The sequence below is a fragment of the Hyperolius riggenbachi genome, chromosome 3 (assembly GCF_040937935.1).
Source record: "Hyperolius riggenbachi isolate aHypRig1 chromosome 3, aHypRig1.pri, whole genome shotgun sequence".
Classification (NCBI taxonomy): domain Eukaryota; kingdom Metazoa; phylum Chordata; class Amphibia; order Anura; family Hyperoliidae; genus Hyperolius; species Hyperolius riggenbachi.
Genome location: NC_090648.1, coordinates 172,540,840 through 172,565,809, shown reverse-complemented (window position 1 = coordinate 172,565,809; position 24,970 = coordinate 172,540,840). Strand labels below are relative to the sequence as shown.

The 24,970-nt window shown below is 45.3% G+C and overlaps 1 protein-coding gene across 2 annotated transcripts in view; it reads right to left on the bottom strand.

The window, feature by feature from the left end:
• SERINC4 (serine incorporator 4) overlaps window positions 1-21,678 on the bottom strand; it is a 79,207-nt gene extending 57,529 nt beyond the window's left edge. The window contains exons 1-5 of one of the 2 annotated variants that reach the window (XM_068275274.1): window positions 21,513-21,678; window positions 21,104-21,302; window positions 16,322-16,489; window positions 13,560-13,738; window positions 1,455-1,534 (exon numbers count right to left, since the gene is read on the bottom strand). In XM_068275274.1, coding sequence (XP_068131375.1) covers window positions 1,455-1,534; window positions 13,560-13,738; window positions 16,322-16,489; window positions 21,104-21,190 — 514 coding nt within the window. In that variant the 5' untranslated portion in view covers window positions 21,191-21,302; window positions 21,513-21,678. The remainder of the gene's footprint in view (window positions 1-1,454; window positions 1,535-13,559; window positions 13,739-16,321; window positions 16,490-21,103; window positions 21,303-21,512) is intronic. The other variant, XM_068275275.1, reaches the window with a different exon arrangement.
• Window positions 21,679-24,970: the final 3,292 nt, after the last annotated feature.

Below are 24,970 nucleotides of genomic sequence, written 5' to 3'. Positions count from 1 at the left end.
CACCCCGCCGCCCTCCGCTTCCTGTATCAGCCGGTTCTGGGTCCCGTAGTTTCGGCCAGTCGGCGTCAGCATGCGGCCAATTGTCCGCATCACAGGGGCTCCCAGCATACCCTTACGTGTGCAGCTGCATAGTGCGCAGCCACACGCGTAAGGATATGGAGGGATCCCCCAATCATGCGGACAATTGAGCGTGTCCGCCGGAAGTGACGGGACCCGGTACCGGCGGATTCAGAAAGCGGAGGATGGCGGCGTGAGAGCGATCCAGGCATATGGGGCTGGAAGAAGCCCCAAGTATGTATGAAATCTTTTCTTTTTCTGTGTCTGGTGTCTCTGGTTCCCTTTAAGGCAGTGGTCTTTCATCCACTCCTGAAGTTAAAGGGGCACTACAGCGAAAAACTGTAAAATTTAAAATATGTGCAAACATACAAATAAGTACATTTTTTCCAGAGTAAAATGAGACATAAATGATTTTTCTCCTATGTTGCTGTCACTTACAGCAGGTAGTAGAAATCTGACAGAAGTGACAGGTTTAGGACTAGTCCATCTCTTTATAGGGGATTCTCAGAGATATATTTATTTTCAAAAGCACTTAGTAAATGGCAGTTGATCTGTTCAACTGCCAAAAAACTGTGTAGCGAGCAGGGAAGCTGGCCAGCATCATTGTTTAAATCCTTTTTAGGGGATATCTTTATAAAGAATAAAAGCATTGCTGAGAATCCCCTATGAAGAGATGGAGTAGTCCAAACCTGTCGCTTCTGTCAGATCTCTCCTATCTACTGTAAGTGACAGCAACATAGGAGAAAAGTAATTTATGGCTCATTTTACTCTGGAAAAAATGTACTTCTTATTTGTCTATGTTTGCACATATTTTAAATTGTACAGTTTTTCGCTGTAGTGCCCCTTTAAGCATGTGTTTTTAATTTTGGAATGGGGTCTGTCAAGTCGGGTTTGAATGACAAATATAGCTGGGTGTCATCAACATAGCAGTGGAATGTCAGACCGTGTTTTGGATGATTTTCCTGAGTGGCAGCATGTATATGGTAAACAACAAAGGGGATAGAATTGAGCCCTGGGGCACCCCATATTTTAGTGGTACAGGGTTGGACTGGAAAGGCACTAAGGCTACCCATTGTGTTCTGCCAGCCAGGAAAAAGGAGAACCATCGAAGGACTAAACCATCATAGCCAGCCAGAGTACTCTTGTAGCCTGTTAAGCAAGATTTCATGATCAACTATCTCAAAAACTGCTGAGAGATCAAGCAGTATCAGGATGGAACACTCGCCTCTGGCTCTAGGCCATGAGCAGGTCATTGCAAATCTGGTCAAGGGCTGTTTCACAGCTGTGGTGCTTCTTGAAGCCAGATTATAGGGGTAGTCATAAATAATCCCCACAGTGTCACATACAGAAAGTTTAAAGAGATTCATTATATGTGATCATTTTGTCTTTTTCCTTACCTCGTATAAAAGATTCAGCTGGGATGAAGAATGCTGCAGCGCACATTCCAACTAATATCATTAACTTCAGGAACCAAAACCTACAAAGAACAGCACAAAACAGGTCAGTGCCTGGACACTCCTGACTAAACCAGTATAGTTATGCTAGCCATACACTACACGATGGGCACCTGATCCATCAAATGACTGATATCTCTCCTATCAGAAATCAGCTGGAAACTAGCAATTTGCTGCCTTGTACCCACAAGTTTCATCATATTGTTGCAGAAATTAGTATAAAAGCTAACTCTGCAAACTTTATACCGATCAATAAAGTTGCAAAACAGTTGCAGCGCTGACCCGTTCACTGCAGAGGATGCACTCAGCAGAGCAATGCGAGGCAACGCAGATGGCGTTCGATCACGTGTATTGTATTCTGAAAAAAACCCACATAAATCCAGGCACATCGCCTCTAGTTACGGCATTTAAATAATTAAGGAAAGAGAGGAGCTAAAGGGGGTGTGGCCAGAAAAATAGCAAAAAACATTAACCCTTTGCACACTCTCATGCAAATGTTCAACAAATGCATTCACAGATTCACTCATCCAGGCACCACTGTTATCCCCACAGTCAAAAGCCGGGGTCTTAGTTCACAAGGGAATTGTCATGAGCGATGTTAGCACACAGAGAGAATCTGATTATTGGCGATCTGCAGTATCACCAAGAATGCAGATATATACCCGATTATTGGTGATCTGCAGAATCACCGATAATACAGATATATTGCTAACCTCTGGGCACCTCAGCAAAAGTAACACAATAAAGACAGTAATATCACAGAAGTGTGGAAATATCCACCTCACGGTAATTCCTCAGAGGTGTGGTTACCTCTGAATGGGAACCCCGTGAGTGAGATCCTCTGACCAGGCTGAGTGAGGAATCTCGACCCCTAGCAGTAATCGTCTGCTTGGGGCAGGTGTCTCGGAGAGGCAAGCCTCAGAGATAACCCTCCAGTGGGAGACGTTCCACTGTTCGGCAACAGAGATGACGGCAGCGGTACAGGAGCGGAAGACAGAAGAGTAATCGGTAAACGGGCAGAGGTCGGCAGCAAGGATCAGATAGGCAAAGGTACAAGATCAGAAAAAGATAGAGTAGTCAGGGATAGCCAGAGTCAAAACACAGATCAATATACAATAATATTCCTAAGCTAAGGTGTGAAATCCTTAGTATCAACACCAGGGCACTGCACTAAGGTCTGAGCGCTAACACAACAATGTATTCACGACAGCAGACAACTTGCTACTGACAGGCAAGTTGTATTTGTAGCTAGCGAGCTACTCAGCGCCGCCTCAGAGCCCCAACCAATCCAGACACCTCCTGAGGTCAGCTGACTAGTGAGTCAGCTGAGGCTTCTACGTAGGAGGTAAAAGTCCTGCCTCTTTGCGCGTGCGACCCTTTGCCTCTGGGTAATGGAGAGGCCAGGCCCCGGGTCCGCGTCCGCCTGCGGACTGAAATCCGCCTGCCGCCATGCGAGATCCGCCGCCGTGTCGCCAGTCGCGGCGGCGGTGTCCCTAGCAGAGTGGGCCGGCTGCTCCGCATGAGCGACGGAGTCAGCCGGCTGGGAAGCGGAGGCCGCCGCCATGCTGCCCTGCGCGGCGGTGGCAGTCCCGCCATTCCTCACAGTACCCCCCCCCCCCTTGAGGAGTGGACTCCGGACACTTCCTACCCGGTTTCTCAGGATGTAACTGATGGAACTTCTTCTTTAATTTCTCAGCATGCATGCGATTCTCAGGTACCCAAGATCTGTCCTCCACCCCATACCCTTTCCAATGGACCAGATACTGTACGGAATTCTGTACCAGCCGGGAATATACTGCTGGTTTTAACAACGAAACATGGAACAATCTCCCACCTCTCATGCTGGCTGGGAGATCAATCACATACGAGACCTCATTGATCTTTTGGGCCACCAGATAAGGCCCTATGAACTTGGGCCCCAACTTGGTGGATGGTTGTCTTGTTGACACCCACACCATGTCCCCAGGAGAAAAGTGCCACTCAACTGACCGTCTCTTGTCGGCCTGTTTCTTTTGATTCTGGAAGGCTATTCCCAAATTCTCCTTTACTTGTCCCCAAAGTTTCTTTAAAACTTTCTGCCACTCTTCCAGGGCTGGGAAGGGAGAGGAGCACACCAGCAATGGGGAAAATTTAGGGGACCTTCCTGACACAACCTGAAAAGGGGACAAGCCCGTTAAAGCGCTTCTCAAGTTGTTGTGAGCAAACTCAGCAAAGGGTAAGAATTTAACCCATTCCGTTTGTGCATCTGCCACATAGCACCTCAGGAATTGTTCCAGTGCCTGATTAACCCTCTCGGTCTGCCCGTTGGTCTGTGGGTGATACCCAGACGAGAAGGACAGGTTCATACCCAAATTATGGCAGAAAGCCCTCCAAAACCTTGAAATAAATTGAACTCCTCTATCCGATACCACATCATCCGGAATCCCATGTAATCGGAAGACGTGCTGTATGAAGAGGTCGGCTAACTCTTGAGCTCATGGGAATCCATTAAGAGGAACAAAATGGGCCATCTTGCTGAACCTGTCCACGATCACCCATATCACAGTCATACCCTCCGACCTGGGAAGCTCACCAACGAAGTCCATGGACAGATGGGTCCATGGTTCACCTGGAACTGGTAAGGGTTGCAAGGTACCCACTGGAACCTGGCGAGACGGTTTACTCCTGGCACACCCCACACACTCTCTGACAAACTCTCTGCAATCAGAGGCCAATGAAGGCCACCAAACACACCTTGTGAGTAGGTCTAAAGTGCGGGTGACCCCTGGGTGACCTGTGTTCTTATGGGCATGGAATAGCTGCATGATTTATAAACGGAACGGGAGTGGAACAAAGAGGACCCATTCCCATTTCCCTTCTGGGGTATCTAGCTGGTGAGGCGCCAGTGTGACTGCCCAGTCCTCCCAGGTTTCAGTGGCTGCCAGCACCACCTTGTGAGGTAAAATGCTCTCGGGAAGTGCGGGCTGAGCCGTCTCCGGTTCAAAACATCTGGAGAGAGCGTCTGCCTTAATGTTCTTGGAACCTGGGGTGTACGTGACAACAAATCTAAAACGCGAGAAAAATAGTGACCAGCGGGGCTGCCGGGGAGTGAGCCTCTTAGCCCCTTCAATGTACTCCAGGTGCTTATGGTCAGTATATACCGTAATGGTGTGTTCTGCACCCTCCAGCCAATGGCGCCATTCCTGGAAGGCTAACTTGATGGCCAACAGTTCCCTGTTGCCCACATCATGGTTTCTCTCAGCAGGAGAAAACCTGCATGAGAAATAGGCACAAGGATGTGTCTTGCCCTGCAGACCCGAGCGCTGAGACAGCACAGCCCCCACCCCGATCTCTAAGGCATCTACCTCTACTATGAAGGGAAGAGCGATGTTAACATGTCTCAGTATAGGTGCCGAGCAAAACAGTTTCTTCCGGGTATTGAAGGCGGCCTGGGCCTCCGAGGACCACTGATAGGGGTCGGCCCCTTTCTTGGTTAGATCAGTCAGAGGGGCTACTACCGAAGAGAATGCTTTGATAAATCTCCGGTAGTAGTTAGCAAAACCAAGGAATCTCTGAAGTGCCTTCAAGCCTACCGGTTGCGGCCACTCTAGGACCGCCGAAACCTTTTCTGGATCCATAGAGAGCCCTGACATAGAGATGATGTATCCCAGAAAAGGAATTTGAGTGACCTCAAAAAGACATTTCTCTAGTTTTGCATACAATACGTTTTGTCTCAACTTCGTCAACACATATTTGACATGCTTGCGATGCACCTCGAGGTTTGGGGAGAAAATCAATATGTCATTGAGGTATACTACGACAAACTTCCCCAGCACCTCCCTGAAGACCTCGTTAATCAAGTCCTGGAAGACGGCCGGGGCGTTACACAACCCGAAGGGCATAACCAGATACTCGTAATGCCCGTCGGGTGTATTGAAGGCCGTCTTCCACTCGTCACCAGCCCTAATGCGCACCAGGTTGTATGCCCCACGTAGGTCCAATTTCGAAAAAATAGTGGCATTGGTGATTTGGGTAAAAAGATCGTCTATCAGAGGTAATGGATAGCGATTCTTTATGGTGATCTTGTTTAAACCTCGGTAGTCAATACAGGGTCTAAGACCACCATCTTTCTTTTTAACGAAAAAAAACCCCACCCCTGCTGGTGAACGAGAAGGGCGGATGAACCCCTTAGCCAGGTTCTCGGTAATGTACTCCCGCATTGCCTGTTTCTCCGGTCCGGAAAGATTATAAAGATGACCCCTAGGAGGCATACAACCAGATCTTAGGTTGATAGGACTTTCGAAACTCCGATGTGGTGGGAGTTTATCAGCGGATTTAGGACAAAACACATCCGCAAATTCAACGTACTGTGCTGGTATCCCCTTAACCTCTACCTTGGCGGCACACATGGCAATCCTCCCCAAACAATGGGTATGGCAATAAGGTGACCAGCTGAGTAACTGACCTGAGGCCCAATCTATTTGTGGGGAATGGAGCTGTAACCAGGGCATACCGAGAATAACGGTGGAGGTTGCCATGCGCAAAACAAGAAACTGTAGACTCTCTTTATGTAGAACCCCTATCGTGCATGACAACCTTGGGGTCTGAGAGAGAGGTTGTCTACACTGTAGAGGAGAGTCATCTACAGCGGTGACGACTATTTGTCGGTCTAAGGGCTGTAAGGGAATACCCAGTCCTTTCACAAATTCGTAATCTATAAAATTAGTCGCGGACCCAGAGTCCACAAAAGCTTCCGTACAAACAGTAAAATTCCCCCAGGAAATGGAACACGGGAGAAGTAACCGATTATTCTGATTTAGAGGTAAGCTCTGTGCGTCTAGGGTATTACCTCTAACTACACCTAGACAGCAGCGTTTCCCGATTTCCTGGGGCAATTCTGAGCAATATGACCCTGCTCTGCACAATATAAACAAAGATTTTCTGCCCTTCTACGTTCCTTCTCGGCTCAAGTCAACCGAGACTGTCTGATTTGCATCGGCTCGTCGGTGGGAGGGGCAGGCGATGAGGACGCATGAGAAAAAACTCTCACTGCATTTCTGCCCCTCGACTGCCCCTCGGTCCGCCCGAATCGCCAAGGAAATGGCGTCATCCATGGACTTGGGCTCTGGGTGTCCCACCATTAACTCAGAGACTGCGTCTGAAAGGCCTGACAGAAAACAGTCTAACAAGGCGTGAGACCCCCACCTAGATGACACAGCCCACTTTCTGAACTCTGCTGCGTAAACCTCAACCGTATCTCGACCCTGCCTGAGAGTTTTGAGCTTCCTCTCGGCAGTGATCGAAGCATCCGGATCATCATAAATTATAGCCATCGCTTTGAAAAATTCCTCAACTGATGTGAGAGCCGTATCCTCGGGTGGAAGACCATATGCCCAGGTTTGCGAGTCCCCGGACAATAAGGTCTTAATAAAGGTCACCCTTTGCTGCTCAGAACCTGACTGAGTAGGTCGTAACTCAAAGTAAGATAAAACCCGGTTACGAAAGTTCTGGAAGTCAGATCTTTGCCATGAAAACTTTTCGGGCACTGGCATGCGGAGATCTGTGACCAGAGGGGATTGCACTGTGGCCACAGTCGTCTGCAAGACCCGTACAGACCCAGCCAATTGATTGATCTGAGTCTGTTGCATATTAACCACCTCAGTGAGGTTATTAAGTGAGTTGGTTAGAGTCTCGATCTGACTGCGTAGTGCTTCCATACTAATGGTCTGCTGTTCTGTCATGAGCGATGTTAGCACACAGAGAGAATCTGATTATTGGAGATCTGCAGTATCACCAAGAATGCAGATATATACCCGATTATTGGTGATCTGCAGAATCACCGATAATACAGATATATTGCTAACCTCTGGGCACCTCAGCAAAAGTAACACAATAAAGACAGTAATATCACAGAAGTGTGGAAATATCCACCTCACGGTAATTCCTCAGAGGTGTGGTTACCTCTGAATGGGAACCCCGTGAGTGAGATCCTCTAATCAGGCTGAGTGAGGAATCTCGACCCCCAGCAGTAATCGTCTGCTTGGGGCAGGCGTCTCGGAGAGGCAAGCCTCAGAGATAACCCTCCAGTGGGAGACGTTCCACTGAAGGGAGAAAGGTCAGACAGGCAAGGGTTCGGCAACAGAGATGACGGCAGCGGTACAGGAGCGGAAGACAGAAGAGTAATCGGTAAACGGGCAGAGGTCGGCAACAAGGATCAGATAGGCAAAGGTACAAGATCAGCAAGAGATAGAGTAGTCAGGGATAGCCAGAGTCAAAACACAGATCAATATACAATAATATTCCTAAGCTAAGGTGTGAAATCCTTAGTATCAACACCAGGGCACTGCACTAAGGTCTGAGCGCTAACACAACAATGTATTCACGACAGCAGACAACTTGCTACTGACAGGCAAGTTGTATTTGTAGCTAGAGAGCTACTCAGCGCCGCCCCAGAGCCCCAACCAATCCAGACACCTCCTGAGGTCAGCTGACTAGTGAGTCAGCTGAGCCTCCTACGTAGGAGGTAAAAGTCCTGCCTCTTTGCGCGTGCGACCCTTTGCCTCTGGGTAATGGAGAGGCCAGGCCCCGGGTCCGCGTCTGCCTGCGGACTGAAATCCGCCTGCTGCCATGCGAGACCCGCCGCCGTGTCGCCAGTCGCGGCGGCGGTGTCCCTAGCAGAGTGTGCCGGCTGCTCCGCATGAGCGACGGAGTCAGTCGGCTGGGAAGCGGAGGCCGCCGCCATGCTGCCCTGCGCGGCGGCGGCGGTCCTGCTATTCCTCACAGGAATGCATTCTCTTGCTTAGTCACCTACACTGCGCAGCAGTACCCAGGTTAGGTGTCCTAACTCTGGCCCGCACAGAACCCTCCCTCTACTGATACCCAACCCTAAAACCTCCCTCTACCGATGCCTAACCCATAGCACCCCCTCTACCTATGCCTAACACTTAACCCCCCCCCCCCCCCCAACCATAACCTTCTGCTTCTCACTTGCATTTTTGTAAAATTCACAATTTCCGAAGAGAATGCATGGAATTAAAATGTAGTCTCCTGCAGCAGAATACAGATTGCTGTACTTTAAATTAGAATCAGAATCAATATTTATTCGCCAAGTAAGAAGATTATGGTACCCGGAATTGATTGTGGTTCACATGGCATTGACAGTGTTACATAGACAGATACTGCATTGACAAACAAGAGAGATATACATTGAGACATCGGGAAATGGGAGACAATCATTGAGAAGTCCAAACGACTAGGGAGTACAGCAGTACTGTGCAGGGGTGTCTTTATGTTCAAGTGAGCGGCAAGGGAACAAATTGCTGACAGGCAGGCGCACCTGGCAGGAGGAACTATTTTTCAGATGGAGGACTGCCCATCTAAATACAGGTAATCATGAATACATCTCAAAGTGGATTGGAAACTTGCGGCAGAAGCATCTCAGATCAATCTTAAAGAGAACCCGAGGTGTGTTTAAAGAATGTTAACTGCATACAGAGGCTGGATCTGCCTATACAGCCCAGCCTCTGTTGCTATCCCAAACCCCACTAAGGTCCCCCTGCACTCTGCTATGCCCTCATAAATCACAGCCGTGCTGTGAGGCTGTGTTTACATCTGTAGTGTCAGTCTCAGCTGCTTCCCCGCCTCCTGCATAGCTCCGGTCCCTGCCCCCGTCCCTTCCCTCCAATCAGCAGGGAGGGAAGGAATGCAGGCGGGGACTGGAGTTCTGCAGGAGGCGGGGAGAGCAGCAAACTGACACTATAGAGATAAACACAGCCAGCTCTGACAAGCTGTTTGTCAGCAGCACGGCTGTGATTTATGAGGGATTGCAGAGTGCAGGGGGACCTTAGTGGGGTTTGGGATAGCAACAGAGGCTGGGCTGTATAGGCAGATCCAGCCTCTGTATGCAGATAACATTCTTCAAACCCACCTCGGGTTCTCTTTAACAGCATTTCAAAAACATGTAAAATACAATGTGCTTGTGTCTGCTTCGACCAGGTGTTCAGCACAAATGCTGGAGAACACTAGGCCTAAAAAGTCACTCTTTCATTTGAAAGCTTCATCAGCACATACTAATGTCAGCCAAATGCCCCCTTTTGGGTAGAGTCACCAGGTACTACAGATAACACATTTTAGCAATCACAAAAAACTGATGCAGCACTGTATTCGTTTCAATGAAGAATGCTGAGTGGTCATCAAGAGCAAATCTTTATTTCACAGAGATGTTGACCTACAATGTAATATGGAATAATAGCCACCAATGCTTGCGAAAGAAGAGGCTTACTCTGAGAGCACAATGCATTTTTTTAAAGCACACCTAAACTGAGAGGGATATGAAGGCTGACATATGTATTTCATTTTAAACAATGCAGATTTTGTGGCAATCGTGCTGAGCCTCTTTTTCTAATAATACTCTTAGCCATAGACCCTGAAAAAGCAGGCTGATCAGGTGCTCTGACTGAAGTCCGACTGGATTAGCTGCATGCCTGCTTCAGGTGTATGATTCAGACACTGCTGCAGCCAAAGAGATCAGCAGGACTTATTATAGGCAACTGGTATTGGAAATAAATATGGCAGCCTCCATAACCCTCTCAGTTCAGGTGTTCTTTAACGCAAGGAAATCTCAATAGTTGCAAATCTCTTCTTACTGAACAGGAGAGCCTTTCAAGCTTAGTATCTAGAGTAGTAGTAATAAGAAACTGAATGATGGAAAGCAAGGGGGGAAAAAACAGTTTAAAGTAAAAAAAAAAATATTAATGTACTTATAGAAAGTAGCTGTAAACACTTTAGACCCATTTGCAGGAAACTGCATGTAATGACATTTAACACCAATTCTGTGTATTTTTAGAAAGCATTGTGAAGTGGTGAAGGGGGAGATTTCAGCAGATATAAAAGCAGCACGATTTATTTATAGAGCTATGTGCCTCATTGCCCTGTGTTACTGCTATAATATCTGGAATATGCCTGTTGGATTTATATACCGTCTAAGTGCTTGATAAAAGGTATTCAGCTGAAACAGATAGGCCTGTCACAAGAATTGCCTTCTGCTGGACTTGTCATCTATTATGGATAGATTCATTCATCTTCATCAGTTTATAAGTGGACTGTTATCTCCATCCTTATGACAGCTATATAAGGGCTCTGCTTCATGTCATTGGGCACGCCATTCTTTCAGAAATATTCAAACATTTGTGAAACTGATCTGAATGAATAAACAGAACTTGAAGTATGTAAGTTTAAAATGCTAGTTCATTATATTGTGAATAAATCGGTGTGGCTGATACATAAATCTTGTGGTGAAACCCCTCCCACAGTGTGATGTCATGACCTTGGTCCTGACAGTATGCTCTCTGTGAACTTCATTGCATTGTGGGAAACAACAGCTTTTGCCAACTGCCAAGCAAGCAATATCTCCCTCTGTGCATAGAACTCTCAAAATATTGTCAGAACTGGAAGGGATCTCTGTAAGAAGAAAACGGTGAGCTTCTGGGAAGAACTGACGGCGAGGTAAGTAAGTAATATTCATTTGCAGCTACATCATGTGTTTATTTTAAATAATTTTACTCACTTCAGGTTCTCTTTAAAGTTAATCTATTTGTGAATTGCATTTATTTGAATGGGATCATTTTTTTAACTGCAATAGATTAAATAACGTTAATTGAAAAGGACACCCAAGTAGCCAACGATTTAGAAGAAAGAACAGAATAGGTGAATATGTGGTATGTACATTTTGACCAACATCAGTTCTACCTGCTGGCAACAGAACTTTAGAAAGAACAGAAATGCAATGAGAGGCAGCACACTTTCCCCTTTCTACAGATCCTTCTACTGCAAAAAACAAAAAGAGAGTTTAAAACTGCACAGCGATTTTTCACTGACACAGCTCTGATTTGGCAGAACTAATCTGTGTTAACATCTTTATTCCAGAAGTCAATACCTGATGAAGAATTACTGCACCACTGGCAGAAGTTTTAGGATTCTGTCAACGCTAATTACCTTCTGAAATTTTGAAGAAAAATTACAATTTAAGGGGTCTGTTTAAACATTACTGAAAAGTGATTCTTAATTTATAACTCTGCTGGAAATTGACCATCCAGACACAACAGTAGTTAAATGTGATGCGGGCAAAATGTATTTTACAGCCTTCCTATATTTCAACCATTCTCTTGATAGAATGCTCACATCTGCAATATTTCTGATGCTGAGGGCATTTATGCAGTCACAGCCCCTGATTCAATAAGAACTCTTCTCCTGAGTTTACTCACAGAATATGAGCAGCAAGCAAAAAATTACTCAAAATAAGTTGGTGCAAATGTGTTTAATTTTGACATTATTTATTTTTATACCCTCCCTTTAGTATTTTTGTACTTGCTAGCTAGGTGCAGAAAAGAGTATTTTGTTGATAAAATGAGAAAACATCTGTGAGAAAACTCAGAAAAAGTGAATGCAATAATGTCCTATACCTGGGGGCCGCGGCCCCCTGGGGGTCCGTGGGCAAATTTCTGGGGGGCCGCGGCGGATCTGGCCTTTCTTCCTCTCCCCCCCGCGGCCGCCGTTTCTGTTACCTTAAGAGCGGCGGCCGCTTCCTCCCTTATGTTCCCCATAGCCCCTCTCCTATCTCGTATTACAGCAGCGCTTCCTGTGTGGCTGCTGTAAGGAGGGAAGGGGGCGGGGCAGCGGTTCCCATGGTAACGGCGATCGCCGCTACAGGAAGCCGGTGCCCTGTTTCCTTCCCTTCTTTACAGCAGCCGCGCGGGAAGCGCTGCTGTATTACGAGATGCTGCAACCGAGGAGAGAAGCGCCTGGGGGAATATAAGGAAGGAAGCGACCGCCCGCTCATAAGGTAACAGGAGCGGCGGCCGCGGGGGCTAGAGGGCACCTATCCTAGCTACACTGGGGCACTATACTGGGGTAACTACTGGCTACACTGGGGCAGCTATACTGGGCTAACTGTACTTGCTATTCTGGGCTAACTATACTTGATATACTGTGATAACTACTGGCTATTCTGGGCTAACTATACTTGATATTCTGTGGTAACTACTGGCTATACTGGGGTAACTATACTTGCTATACTGGGCTAACGGTACTTGCTATACTGGGTTAACTGTACTTGCTATACTGGTCTAACTGTACTTGCTATACTGGGCTAACTGTACATGCTATACTGGGCTAACTGTACTTGCTATACTGGGCTAACTGTGCTAGCTATACTGGGCTGACTGTTCTAGCTATACTGGGATAACTGTACTAGCTATACTGGGCTAACTGTACTAGCTATACTGGGCTAACTGTACTAGCTATACTGGGCTAACTGTACTTGCTATATTGGGCTAACTGTACTTGCTATTCTGGGCTAACTATACTTGATATACTGTGGTAACTACTGGCTATACTGGGGTAACTATACTTGCTATACTGGGGTAACTATACTTGCTATACTGGGCTAATGGTACTTGCTATACTGGGCTAACGGTACTTGCTATACTGGGGTAACTACTGGCTATACTGGGGTACCTGTACTAGCTATACTAGGCTAACTGTACTAGCTATACTGGGCTAACTGTACTAGCTATACTGGGCTATCTGTACTAGCTATACTGGGCTAACTGTACTAGCTATACTAGGCTAACTGTACTAGCTATACTGGGCTAACTGGACTTGCTATACTGGGCTAACTGTACTTGCTATACTGGGCTAACTGTACTTGCTACACTGGGCTAACTGTACTAGCTATACTGGGCTAACTGTACTAGCTATACCGGGCTAACTGTACTTGCTATACTGTGGTAACTGGCGCCGCCACTAGCCACGCCCCTCCAACCCCCCCCCCCCCCCCCCCCCCCGGGGGGCCCTGGAGAAAATTTAGGTCGGTACAGTGGGCCCCGGGCTCAAAAAGGTTGGGGACCCCTGTCCTATAGTACACACACACACTGCCCTCTTACAGCTAGCTAATGGGTAATATGACTAGTAGAGCCGAGCCTAGGTAAGATATGACTGGGCTAAGTAACAGTGATAAAAAAAAAAGTACTGCAATGAAGTAATCATTCAGCCCCAGGCTGCTATACTTACCCATTGTGCACCATGGCCCTGAATTCAAGAGTGGATTTCACATTGATAAGGAAAACTGACTGGATAAAGTAAAATGATGCAGTCCCAAAGCAGACTCGGTACACAGCTGTATACCCCACAAGCATGTCACAGTCTGGTCCTCCAGGCAAATGTCTGCACAACATAGAAATCCAAGGCACCTGTAGGGAATAAAAGGAAAACTACATATCACAAGCCAGCAAGAGAACCACCCGTATTCGTCATAGATACCTATTTATCCTTCAGACAGTGACACATATGGGGTCTTGCTGCTACAAATTGTTTATAGAGGACATTTCTTAAACCTTGACTAGGTAAATACTACCCATTTTTGGATTACATTGTGGGCCCTAATTAGATTGTGGCAAGGGAGAAAGCAAGCAGAGGAAACCGGCACTGCAAAGTAGCTGATTTATTCTTCTTCATGCATAAAGAGTAACACATACAAAAACGTTGCTGGCTGGCACAGTGAATAAAATGGAAATAGAGGTGGGGTACCTGGTGGTGCGGTGGGTGCTGGTGGTTAAGCCTGATGGCCGTTTCGCGCACGTCTGCGCATCTACGGAGGCTGCATGCCTGCTTACCTTGTACCAGAGCACGCTCTATCATGCTGATATAGGGGCACCTTGCAGACTACCACAGCACGCTTGCCAGTACCTTAGTGCCAACCCGCTTTTTCCTCCATACACTGCTGCCTAATTAGATTGTGATCCCCTCTGAGGGACAGTCAGTGACAAGACAATATACTCTGTACATCGCTGCGGACGATGTCGGCACTATAAAAATACTAAATAATAATACAAAAATAAATGTATCTGCCATTTAATCTTGGTTTTATTATCTTGAAAATATGCTCTGCAGGAGATGGAAGTGGTGTATTCTTCCATAAGAATTCTAGGATATTGATCATGGTGGAAATGTTGCGTCTGTAATGCAGAATCCACAGCTAGAGAAATATACCGTAGATATGTTGTCTCTCATAACTAACCATTGTGTACCAAGCAAGACAGTGCGTGTGCATCCACCTGTAATGTCCTTGGTGTAATTATGTTCCCCACCACAAACCCCACAGGCCTCTAGTGATAATCCCACTGTAGCAATGCAGTCATCATGTCTCCCATAGGACATGTGCAGCCATTAAAGAGACACTGAAGCGAAAAAATAAATATGATATAATGATTTGTATGTGTAGTACAGCTAAGAAATAAGACATTAGGAGCAGAGACATGAGTCTAATATTGTTTCCAGTACAGAAAGAGTTAAGAAACTCCAGTTGTTATCTATGCAAAAGAGCCATTGAGCTCCACAAAGAGAGCTCTATCTTCTGAAGCTTGTCATCTCAACTGTCAGTCACTGTATTTTCTTTTGCTCTCCAGAGGACAGTTTAGAAATTGTAAAATCATTTAGAATGCTGAGTAGTGTGTAAACTGCAAATATTAGAGAATGATGCAATGTTATAAAAAAAAAAAAAAAAAAAAAAAAAAAGCGCCATATAACTGAAAATAAAAATATGAGAATATTTTCTTTGCTACTAATGTTCTAGTAATTATCCGTACTACACAATCAATTCATTATATCATAATTTTTTTTCGCTTCAGTGTCTCTTTAAGTCTTCCCTATAACAGCTATCATGTCTGATGTGTGACAAGTGGTGCAAAGATGTACACTGGATTTATTTTATTTATATTATTTTGTATTTATATGACACTGACACCTTCTTCAGTGATAAGCGCTATACAGACTATATAGTGTTGACACTGAGGCTGGGACAACTCTTATTAAAAAGACACAGTCATACAGTTATGAATGGGCACATGACTGTATGACAGGCTGGTAGATTTCCAGAAAACGCACACTAATACATTTGAAAGCGCACAAAAAAGTGCACAAAAAATCACATAAGGCAGAAACAAAAATGCAGAAACGCAAAAATGCTTATGTAATTTGCAAATGTAACAAGTATGGTCATTCCCTGATAATCCTTCAGAGGGGCTCACAGTGTAATCCCTACCATAGTCCTACATTTATCATAGTCTGATGCCAATTTTGGTGGGAAGCCAATTGGAGAAACCCAGGGTACACAGAAAAATCCCAAGCAAGTACATACAAACTCCATGCTGATAGTGTCCTGGCCCTGATTTGAGACAAAGACCTTATGCTGCAAGGTGAGAGTGCTGTCCATTTTACACCACCACGAACCATTTCAGTTTTGGTCTAACTTCCATTCTTCCCTCAGCACTTGTTGAATGACATCATGTGATGAGCACTGAAGGTAATTTAAGAGCTGAATTGTCAAAGAAAGTGCAAAGCAGGTGAAATCAAATGTTTTTCCTGGTCAACCTCAGCAGGATATGATTAGAAAGACAGCAGCATACAGTAGTGGTAGAAGGGAAGCCACAAGTGGGTGGCACACCCTCCAAACAGTCCTCTGTGCAATAGTCCAGTCGGCCAGATACCAGCTACCTTCATTATGCAATACACAACGACCAGCACCACCATTTTAGATCAATAATCTTATTCTTAGTAGTGGTAGAAGGGAGAATGCAGCACCCTTGCCAACCATGTGGTACTTTCAAGCCCATCAGACCATTAGCTGATCTTATGTCAAAAAATAGCCCTGAGCCTTCATGCATTGTTTTACATCACTCAACCTAATACATACTACAAACAATAGTGAAATAATAGTCTTGTAGTACTACAAACTTTACAAAGCATTATATATTTCATAGTAATCTGCTACTCACATGTTCCTTGACAGTTTCTGACACCTTTCTGGAAAGCATGAGGCAGCAGACAGTAGAGGCCAGAATGTGGAAGAACGTGTATAGAAGCCTGGTGCCAGTGGACACTTTAATGCTGGGGCAGCATGCCCAGCACAGAGAGCATGGTGAGGGTCCACAACAACAACAGATCTGCCAGTTACAATAGAACAGTGAAGAATGGTGAGTGTACAATAATACCATTACATGCAGTTATTATTATTACTTTCACTGTGTATTTATAAACTGTACATAGTTGGACAAAGGTTCAGTTTACCTCTCACACAGACATTGGATATACGTTTACCCATACAGCACATTCACACTGGGAATGCTGCAAACAAGTACAAGCACTGACAAGGTTTTTTTTAGCAGCTTTGGCATCTTCTTTCCCTTATAAACAATGCCAACTGTCTATCGGGACCCAGATGCAACGACCATTTACAGACCTGTCTCTAACCTTCCTCTTCTGGGTAAGCTAATTGAAAAAGCTGTATACCTTCAGCTAGAAGCCAAAATCCTACAAAACAACAGTTCTGACCCATTCCAGTCTGGATTCAGGAAACACCACAGCACTGAAACTGCCCTCTTCCAAATATGCAACCAACTGCGCATGGCAAGAGACAGAGGAGAGTGCTCCATCCTGATACTGCTAGACCTTTCTGCAGCCTTTGATCCAGTTGACCATGACATCTTCAATTCAATTCAATTAACTTTATTGTCATTGTGTAACACAATGAAATTACTTTTCATGACAACCCCACGATGCATATAGGGAGCATAGTGATAGTAACAAGGAAGAGAAGAAATTATACAAGTATGCAAGGTATTACAGATGGTTAAACAATTGTACACAGTGTTAATTATTTCAGAGAGGATTCAGAGTTCATCAAGTTTATGGCGGATGGGAAAAAGCTGTCTTTCAGTCTGTTTGTGTGTGTGCGGATTGATCTAAAACGTTTACCTGATGGAAGGAGCTCAAACAAGGCATTTCCAGGGTGAGTGTTGTCCTTGATAATGTTTTTGGCCCTTCTCACGCTGCGAGTATTATACAAAAGTTCCAGTGATGGTAGTTCAGTGCCAGTAATGGCTTCTGCTGTTTTAACAACTCGCTGCAGGGCTTCTCTAGTAGCCTTCGTGCAGCTGTTGTACCAGGCCGTCATGCAATTGGTCAGAACGCTTTCTATAGTGCATCTGTAGAAATTAACCAGCAGCTTCTGTGGGAGGTTAGCGCTCCTTAGTTTTCTCAGAAAGTAGAGGCGTAGTTGTGCTTTGCCAGTTACAGCTAAAGCATTGTCAGCCCAGGACAGGTTCTCTGCGATGGTGACTCCCAAAAATTTGAAGCTGGAAACTCTCTCCACAGCCTCTGCATTGATCATTAGCGGTAGGTGAGTGGTCTTTTTGGTGGTCCTAAAGTCCAGAATAATTTCTTTGGTGTTCTTTGTATTTAATAACAGGTTGTTAATGTCGCACCATGCAGTCAGGTTCCTAACTTCTTCTCTGTATGCAGCTTCCTCATTGTCTGATATAAGCCCAATGACAGTCGTATCATCTGCAAACTTAACAATTATGTTTGAGGTATGGATAGGCTGGCAGTCATGGGTGAAAAGTGCATAGAGGAGAGGGCTTAATACACAGCCCTGTGGCACGCCAGTGCTCAGGGTAACGGTGGAGGATGTAAGCAGGCTACAGGAATACTGCGGCATTGATGGCATAGTTTTCATTGGTTCCAATCCTTCTTGCGTGGCAGAACCCAAAAAGTGTCTATGGGGCCCTTCCTGTCCACTTCTGTACCACTTAAGTATGGGGTGCCCGAGGGCTCTATCCTTTCTCCCCTGATTTTCACGATTTACATGTAACCGCTTGGAAAACGAATCCAAAAACATGGCCTGACATACCACTGCTATGCTGATGACACCCAACTATATCTTTCCTTCAAGCCTGGTGTGACAGACCCAACTCCAACTATAAACGCCTGCTTAGGCGAACTACAGCAATGGATGTGTGACAACTGGCTGAAACTAAATGCAGACAAAACTGAAGTCCTTCTGATCGGAGGGCAGCCCATGACAACAAAACACCTTAACTTGCAGTCTTCACCACTGAGAATAGGAGACACAGATCTACACAGCTCTGATCATGTGCGTAGCCTGAGAGTTCTAATTGTTGGGGATTTAAACTTCAGAACTCACATCTCTGCTGTGGTGAAATCATCCTATTTTCACCTGAAGAACATAGCAAAAATCAAGCACCTCATCCCCCCAGAAGATCTACCAACCTTAGTTCATGCCTTCATTACACCCCGACTGGACTACTGCAATGCTCTCTACACTGGCCTTCCAAAAAAGACTTGTACCACGTAGAGCTGATACAGAATACTGCTGCCAGACTGCTAACCAACCAACCCCGTCACTGCCACATAACGCCAGTCCTGCACTCCCTTCACTGGCTACCTATAAAATGGAGGGTCCTATTCAAGATCGGCCCAATCCCTGCAATCTCAGATCCACAGGTTCTAATAATCTAGTCATACCCAGAGTTCACTTGGAAACCTTTGGTCCCTGAGCCTTCTGTCATGCTGCTCCTACGTTTTGGAACTCCTTACCTCAGCAGATCAGGACAGCTCCATCCCTGGACGTGTTTAAATCCAGACTGAAAACCCACCTGTTCAGTTTGGCATTTGCAGAAATATAACTTTTGTTGTGTGAATACTTCATCCTACTACCAACTACTGAATCTGAGAGAGCCTAAGCGCTTTGAGTCCTATGGGAGAAAAGCGCTTTAGAAATGTTATTGTATTGTATATTGTATTGTACCTGCAAAACTTAGTTTTTGGCTTTCGTTGCTTTTGAGTCACACATCAAGAACAAGCATGCAGCCAGTGGAGTGAGAACACCTAATCTGCATGCTCAGTCTGGGTCAGTGACTTCAAGTATTAGAGATAGAGCATCACTACAGAAGTCAGGCATGTGGCATTGTTTATGAGGAAATGGAGAGGGCAGCCTTCATATCTCTCACTTCAGGTTCTTTTTATAGTGTACCTGAGATGAAAACAACACAAGAATCTATACTTACCTGGGGCTTCCTCCAGCCCCCTATAGTCCGTGGGCTTTCTCTGTTCCTGTCTGGTTCCATCTGTTCCACCACTAGCAAACCTGGTAAAGTTCCCAAATGAGACAGTCAGGGACTACTGTTAGGCTGTGGTAAGTGAGGCTCTGGCTGGGAGCATTCTGCACCAGTGCTGTTACAAGTCTTAACTAACTGCAGAGGTCCAGAACCCTCCCGGCCACAGGAACGTGACCAAGGACAGCAGGAGAACGGATGGGTGCAGATAGACACTGAAGGAGCCCACGAATACATGGGGTTGGCGGAAGCCCAAGGCAAGTATAAATCATCGTTTTCAACTCAGGCTTACTTAAAGAAGCACTAACGAGTGCTAGTACTTGATTTCAGAGGCGCTATCAGATATTTTCCATTGACTCTTAGTGGTCAAATCAGTATAAAGAAGAGACGGTCAATGAAGTGCAAATAATTCTAGCTCACTTGTATTGCCCCAGCGCTTTTTGGAATTAAAGGCGATTCCTAAAAAGTTGAAAGCTCTCTAGTGGGCCACAGGCCTAAGGGCTCTTTCGCACAATTAGCTCTGCTCCTTAGCAGAGCACCTCACTTCCCCCACCCAAAATGCCATGTGACATCATGTAGCCTATCCAATACATGCCAACAGAGGAGTTGCTAGGATCCTTAGAGATTCGGGACACTTTTGGGCACTCAAGCCAAAAAATGGGTGTGGCCATGCACCAGAATGTGGGTGTGGACATGGGTAAATCCAAATTGACATGAATTTATCAGTGGTCTGCCCAGCAAAATGTTGCAGAAGCGCCCCTCTCCATTAGTACAAAAAGAAAAAAAAAGCAGCAAATCACGTAAATAGGCAGTGTCACTTAAACATAACTAGGCAGTTACCTGGCTTCTGTGCTGGCTGGCTTTCGTCTGCATGGGCTGGCCTACTGCCAGGTTTTCTGGCAGTCCCCCTATAGCATTCCCTGACCTTCTAGTGGACCCCCTCCCGTGTTCCCATGGGCCTCCCATTAAGGCACCACAACTCCCAGCATGCCCCCATAGAAGAACCACAGCTCCCTGCATGCCCCCATAAAGGCATCACAGCACTTAGCATAGCATCACAGCACCCAATATGCCCACATAGAGGCACCATAGAGCCCTGCATACCCCAATTGCTGTGTGCTGTGGTGCCATGCTGGGTGCTATGGAGCACACTGGGTGCTGTAATGCCGTGCTGTGGTGCCATACTGGGTGCTTTGTAGTACCATGTGGGGAGCTGGGGTGCATCTGTGGGGCATGCTGGGTATTGTATGGTGCCATGCTGGGTGCTTTTGAGCCTCTACTCTGCCTGTGGGACATCCGGGGCACCCCAGAATAGATCCGGGGCACGTGCCACTGATCTGTGGGGCTAGCAATGCCCCTGTATGCCAATGTGGTCACATGTCCAAAGCTGCAAATGCTGCCAGCTGGACATTTTACAAAATTCTCTCCAGCAGCGGTGTAGGGCCGTTCCTGACGCGTCTGTTCATTGCACAGTAGAAAATAACTAAACTTGTAAAGAAAGAGTGTGTCACATCTACAGTATCTATCACTATCTTAAAAACTAAAACCTTACTCTAAATATTGCAAAATATTAAACTAGACTCTCTCATGTGCTGTGTGCAAGAACAGATACATGTTTGTTTCCGATCAACAAATGGTATTTACCTGGTAAGAGGCTGACTCTATGAAATCTGTGCATAGCTTATTTCTTCTCAAGGCTTTGCGAACAGCTGTTTCATCCATAAGCCTCATAGCTGTGAAGGAGAGGTGGGTGGCGTTTTACAATTTAAGGGTATGATACTTGGATGAAAACATTGTCCACTTTCTGGTTTGTTCTTGTTGGTAGTAAAGATACATCGTTTACCTGAAAAGCATGTTTTCCACTGTAAGTGACCAAGGGTATCAAAAAAATACTTTCTAATAAAATACGAATAATTATTTTTTAGAGGTTATATCTTTAGACTTTCTACTATATTCTAATTAGCTATACGGTATTCCTCACAACTTATTTAAATGCTACATTGTGGTGCACAATGATCATGATACTTGTTGACATTAAAGAATGAGTACTCACCCTTTACCATATCAGGATTGCTGCTGACAGCATCCCACCTGAGCAGCCCCTTATAACTCCAATATCTTCTACTCACCAGGCATTTTCCTACTTGTAGGTAGATGGAGAATTATGATAAATTCCAAGCAGCCTCGCCATGCATGGACTGTCCGGTGAAGATGCAATGCTATAAAAAAGAGATAAGCCTCTGAACTCTGGGCAGTCAGGCTACGTCTTACCATCTGCACAGGAGGGGGAAGGCTCAGAACATCAAATAGGATTTGTTCAAAGCCATTTGCCTGTATGTCACACTATACATATCCTTAATGTCTAGTGATTTGGATGTTGAGTATCTGGCAAATATTGCTTTTCAGCAAGCCACCAAAAAATTAGTAGCATTACAGAAATAATAGGTCCATCAGCCTATTATTATTATTATTTATTGTATTTATAAAGCGCCAACATATTACGCAGCGCTGATGCCTATGCATAAATTATATAAAATCACTAATATTACTTTATTGTGATGAAAATTATATATTGTAATAGACTTAGTAGTAGTATTAAAAGTTTATTATCCCAAACGTACAACTTGGAATTGACTGAAGACGGAATAGCTATTAAACAACCTGTGCTGGATCTGGATTGGTTTCCTGCACTGAAAGTTGCTAAGGATGTAGATAAGCTCATTAACTCTTAATTTAGCTAGGATAAGATTGCATCCAACAGCTATGAAGTGACAGGAGCAACACCAGAACAGTGCTGGTATATGCATAAGGACACCAAACCTCTATATGATATGATGGACCCATGTGCCGCCTACGATTTCTTGCTATTAGCATTCTCATAAATTTTGCTATTAACATTAGCAGGGTCAGCTAGGTAGCATACTGGTAAGGCTGTTGATGTGGGATTTCAGGCCTTTGACAAGGGCTCAAATCCTGGCTCAAGCCAGTGTGTAAAACAGTAAGGAGTCTCTAGGCAAGGCTAAAGATTGTTGTCATCTGTGGAGCGTGCCTTAGGGTAGTAACACACTAGGCAGAATCGCATATGCGTTTTCCACTATGTGCTATGGAAAATGCAAATAAGATTCTGCCTAGTGTGTTCCTACACTGAAGTGGCTGCAGCTCTCGTGCTTTGAGTCCACCAGGACAAAATTGTGATATAAATGTTCTGTGTCTTGTCATTACTCCCTTGCAGTGCTTCTGTCCCATGTTTGAACCCCGTGTTGGATACTATCTGCATGTAGTCATGTTCTCCTTGAGTTTCTGCTGGGTGCTCTAATATCTTCACACATCCCAAAAAGCATTGCAAGTTAAAGTTTACCTGAGACAATGAAGTAAAAGGATTTATACTTACCTGTGGCTTCCTCTAGCACCCTGTAGTCCGTCTGCTTCCTCACTGTTCTCCTGGTTCCCTCCATTGCGACGATGTTAGCCCTGGTAAAGTCACCACCTGAGTCAGATGGGGACTACTGCGCATGTGCGGTCCCAGCTGTGCTGACCCCCCAATCGCACTTCTATTGTGGGGGCGTTCTGCACATGCGCAGTTTGGAAAGGCTGCAGCTGCACTTGCACAGAATGCTCCCAGGCATGGAGTGCAATAAGGTCGGGGGAAGCGCATAGGTGCAGTGCCACACGACCTGGCTGGATCGCGGACTCCACTATGCATGTTATTCACTATTTTTGCATTTTTCTTTCTTGAACCGGGTTCAGTACTGGGCGGTTGAATATTGAACTTATCCAAAGTACATAATTATTTAGAGGTCCTTACTTGCTATTAAAGGAAACCTGTTTACCCAACGCTTCTACTGGCCCCCTGCAGACGTCCTGTGCCCTCACCATGGCAAAACAACCCTCCAGTCCCTCGTCACAGCTCATTTTCGGTTTGTGAGTCGGCGGCCACTACGATGTGCGCGCCCTCACTCCCGCTCGTGTCGCCAGGAGCATCCTGCGCAGGCGCAGTATGAGGTTTCCTCGTACTGCGCCTGCGCAGGACACTCCCGGCGATGCGAGAGGGAGCGAGGATGCGTGCGGCCAGGGCCTTGTAGGCGCAGTAGCTGCCAACTTGTAAGTCAGTGGTTAAGAAACGGAGCTGCAGCAGGGGATCGGAGTATCGTTTGGTAACGTCGCAGGCACACAGCGGCTGCAAGGGGGGCTGGCAGAAGCCCCAGCTAAGTAAGTGAAACTTTTTTTTTCACTTACTTCAGGTCTGCTTTAAGTTACACCAAATATATATATATATATATATGTATATATATATATATATATATATATATATATATATATATATATATATATATATATATATATATATATATATATATATATACAGTGGTGTGAAAAACTATTTGCCCCCTTCCTGATTTCTTATTCTTTTTCATGTTTGTCACACTTAAATGTTTCTGCTCATCAAAAACCGTTAACTATTAGTCAAAGATAACATAATTGAACACAAAATGCAGTTTTAAAAGATGGTTTTTATCATTTATTGAGGAAAAAAAACTCAAAACCTACATGGCCCTGTGTGAAAAAGTGATTGCCCCCCTTGTTAAAAAATAACGTAACTGTGGTTTCTCACACCTGAGTTCAATTTCTGTAGTCACCCCCAGGCCTGATTACTGCCACACCTGTTTCTATCAAGAAATCACTTAAATAGGAGCTATCTGACACAGAGAAGTAGACCAAAAGCACCTTAAAAGCTAGACATCATGCCAAGATCCAAAGAAATTCAGGAACAAATGAGAACAAAAGTAATTGAGATCTATCAGTCTGGTAAAGGTTATAAAGCCATTTCTAAAGCTTTGGGACTCCAGCGAACCACAGTGAGAGCCATTATCCACAAATGGCAAAAACATGGAACAGTGATGAACCTTCCCAGGAGTGGCTGGCCGACCAAAATTACCCCAAGAGCGCAGAGAAAACTCATCCGAGAGGCCACAAAAGACCCCAGGACAACATCTGAAGAACTGCAGGCCTCACTTGCCTCAATTAAGGTCAGTGTTCACAACTCCACCATAAGAAAGAGACTGGGCAAAAACGGCCTGCATGGCAGATATCCAAGGCACAAACCACTTTTAAGCAAAAAGAACATTAAGGCTCGTCTCAATTTTGCTTAAAAAAAACATCTCAATGATTGCCAAGACTTGTGGGAAAATACCTTGTGGACCGCCGAGACAAAAGTTGAACTTTTTGGAAGGTGCGTGTCCTGTTCAATCTGTCGTAGAAGTAACACAGCATTTCAGCAAAAGAACATCTTACCAACAGTAAAATATGGTGGTGGTAGTGTGATGGTCTGGGGTTGTTTTGCTGCTTCAGGACCTGGAAGGCTTGCTGTGATAGATGGAACCATGAATTCTACTGTCTACCAAAAAATCCTGAAGGAGAATGTCCGGCCATCTGTTCGTCAACTCAAGCTGAAGCGATCTTGGGTGCTGCAGCAGGACAGTGACCCAAAAGACACCAGCAAATCCACCTCTG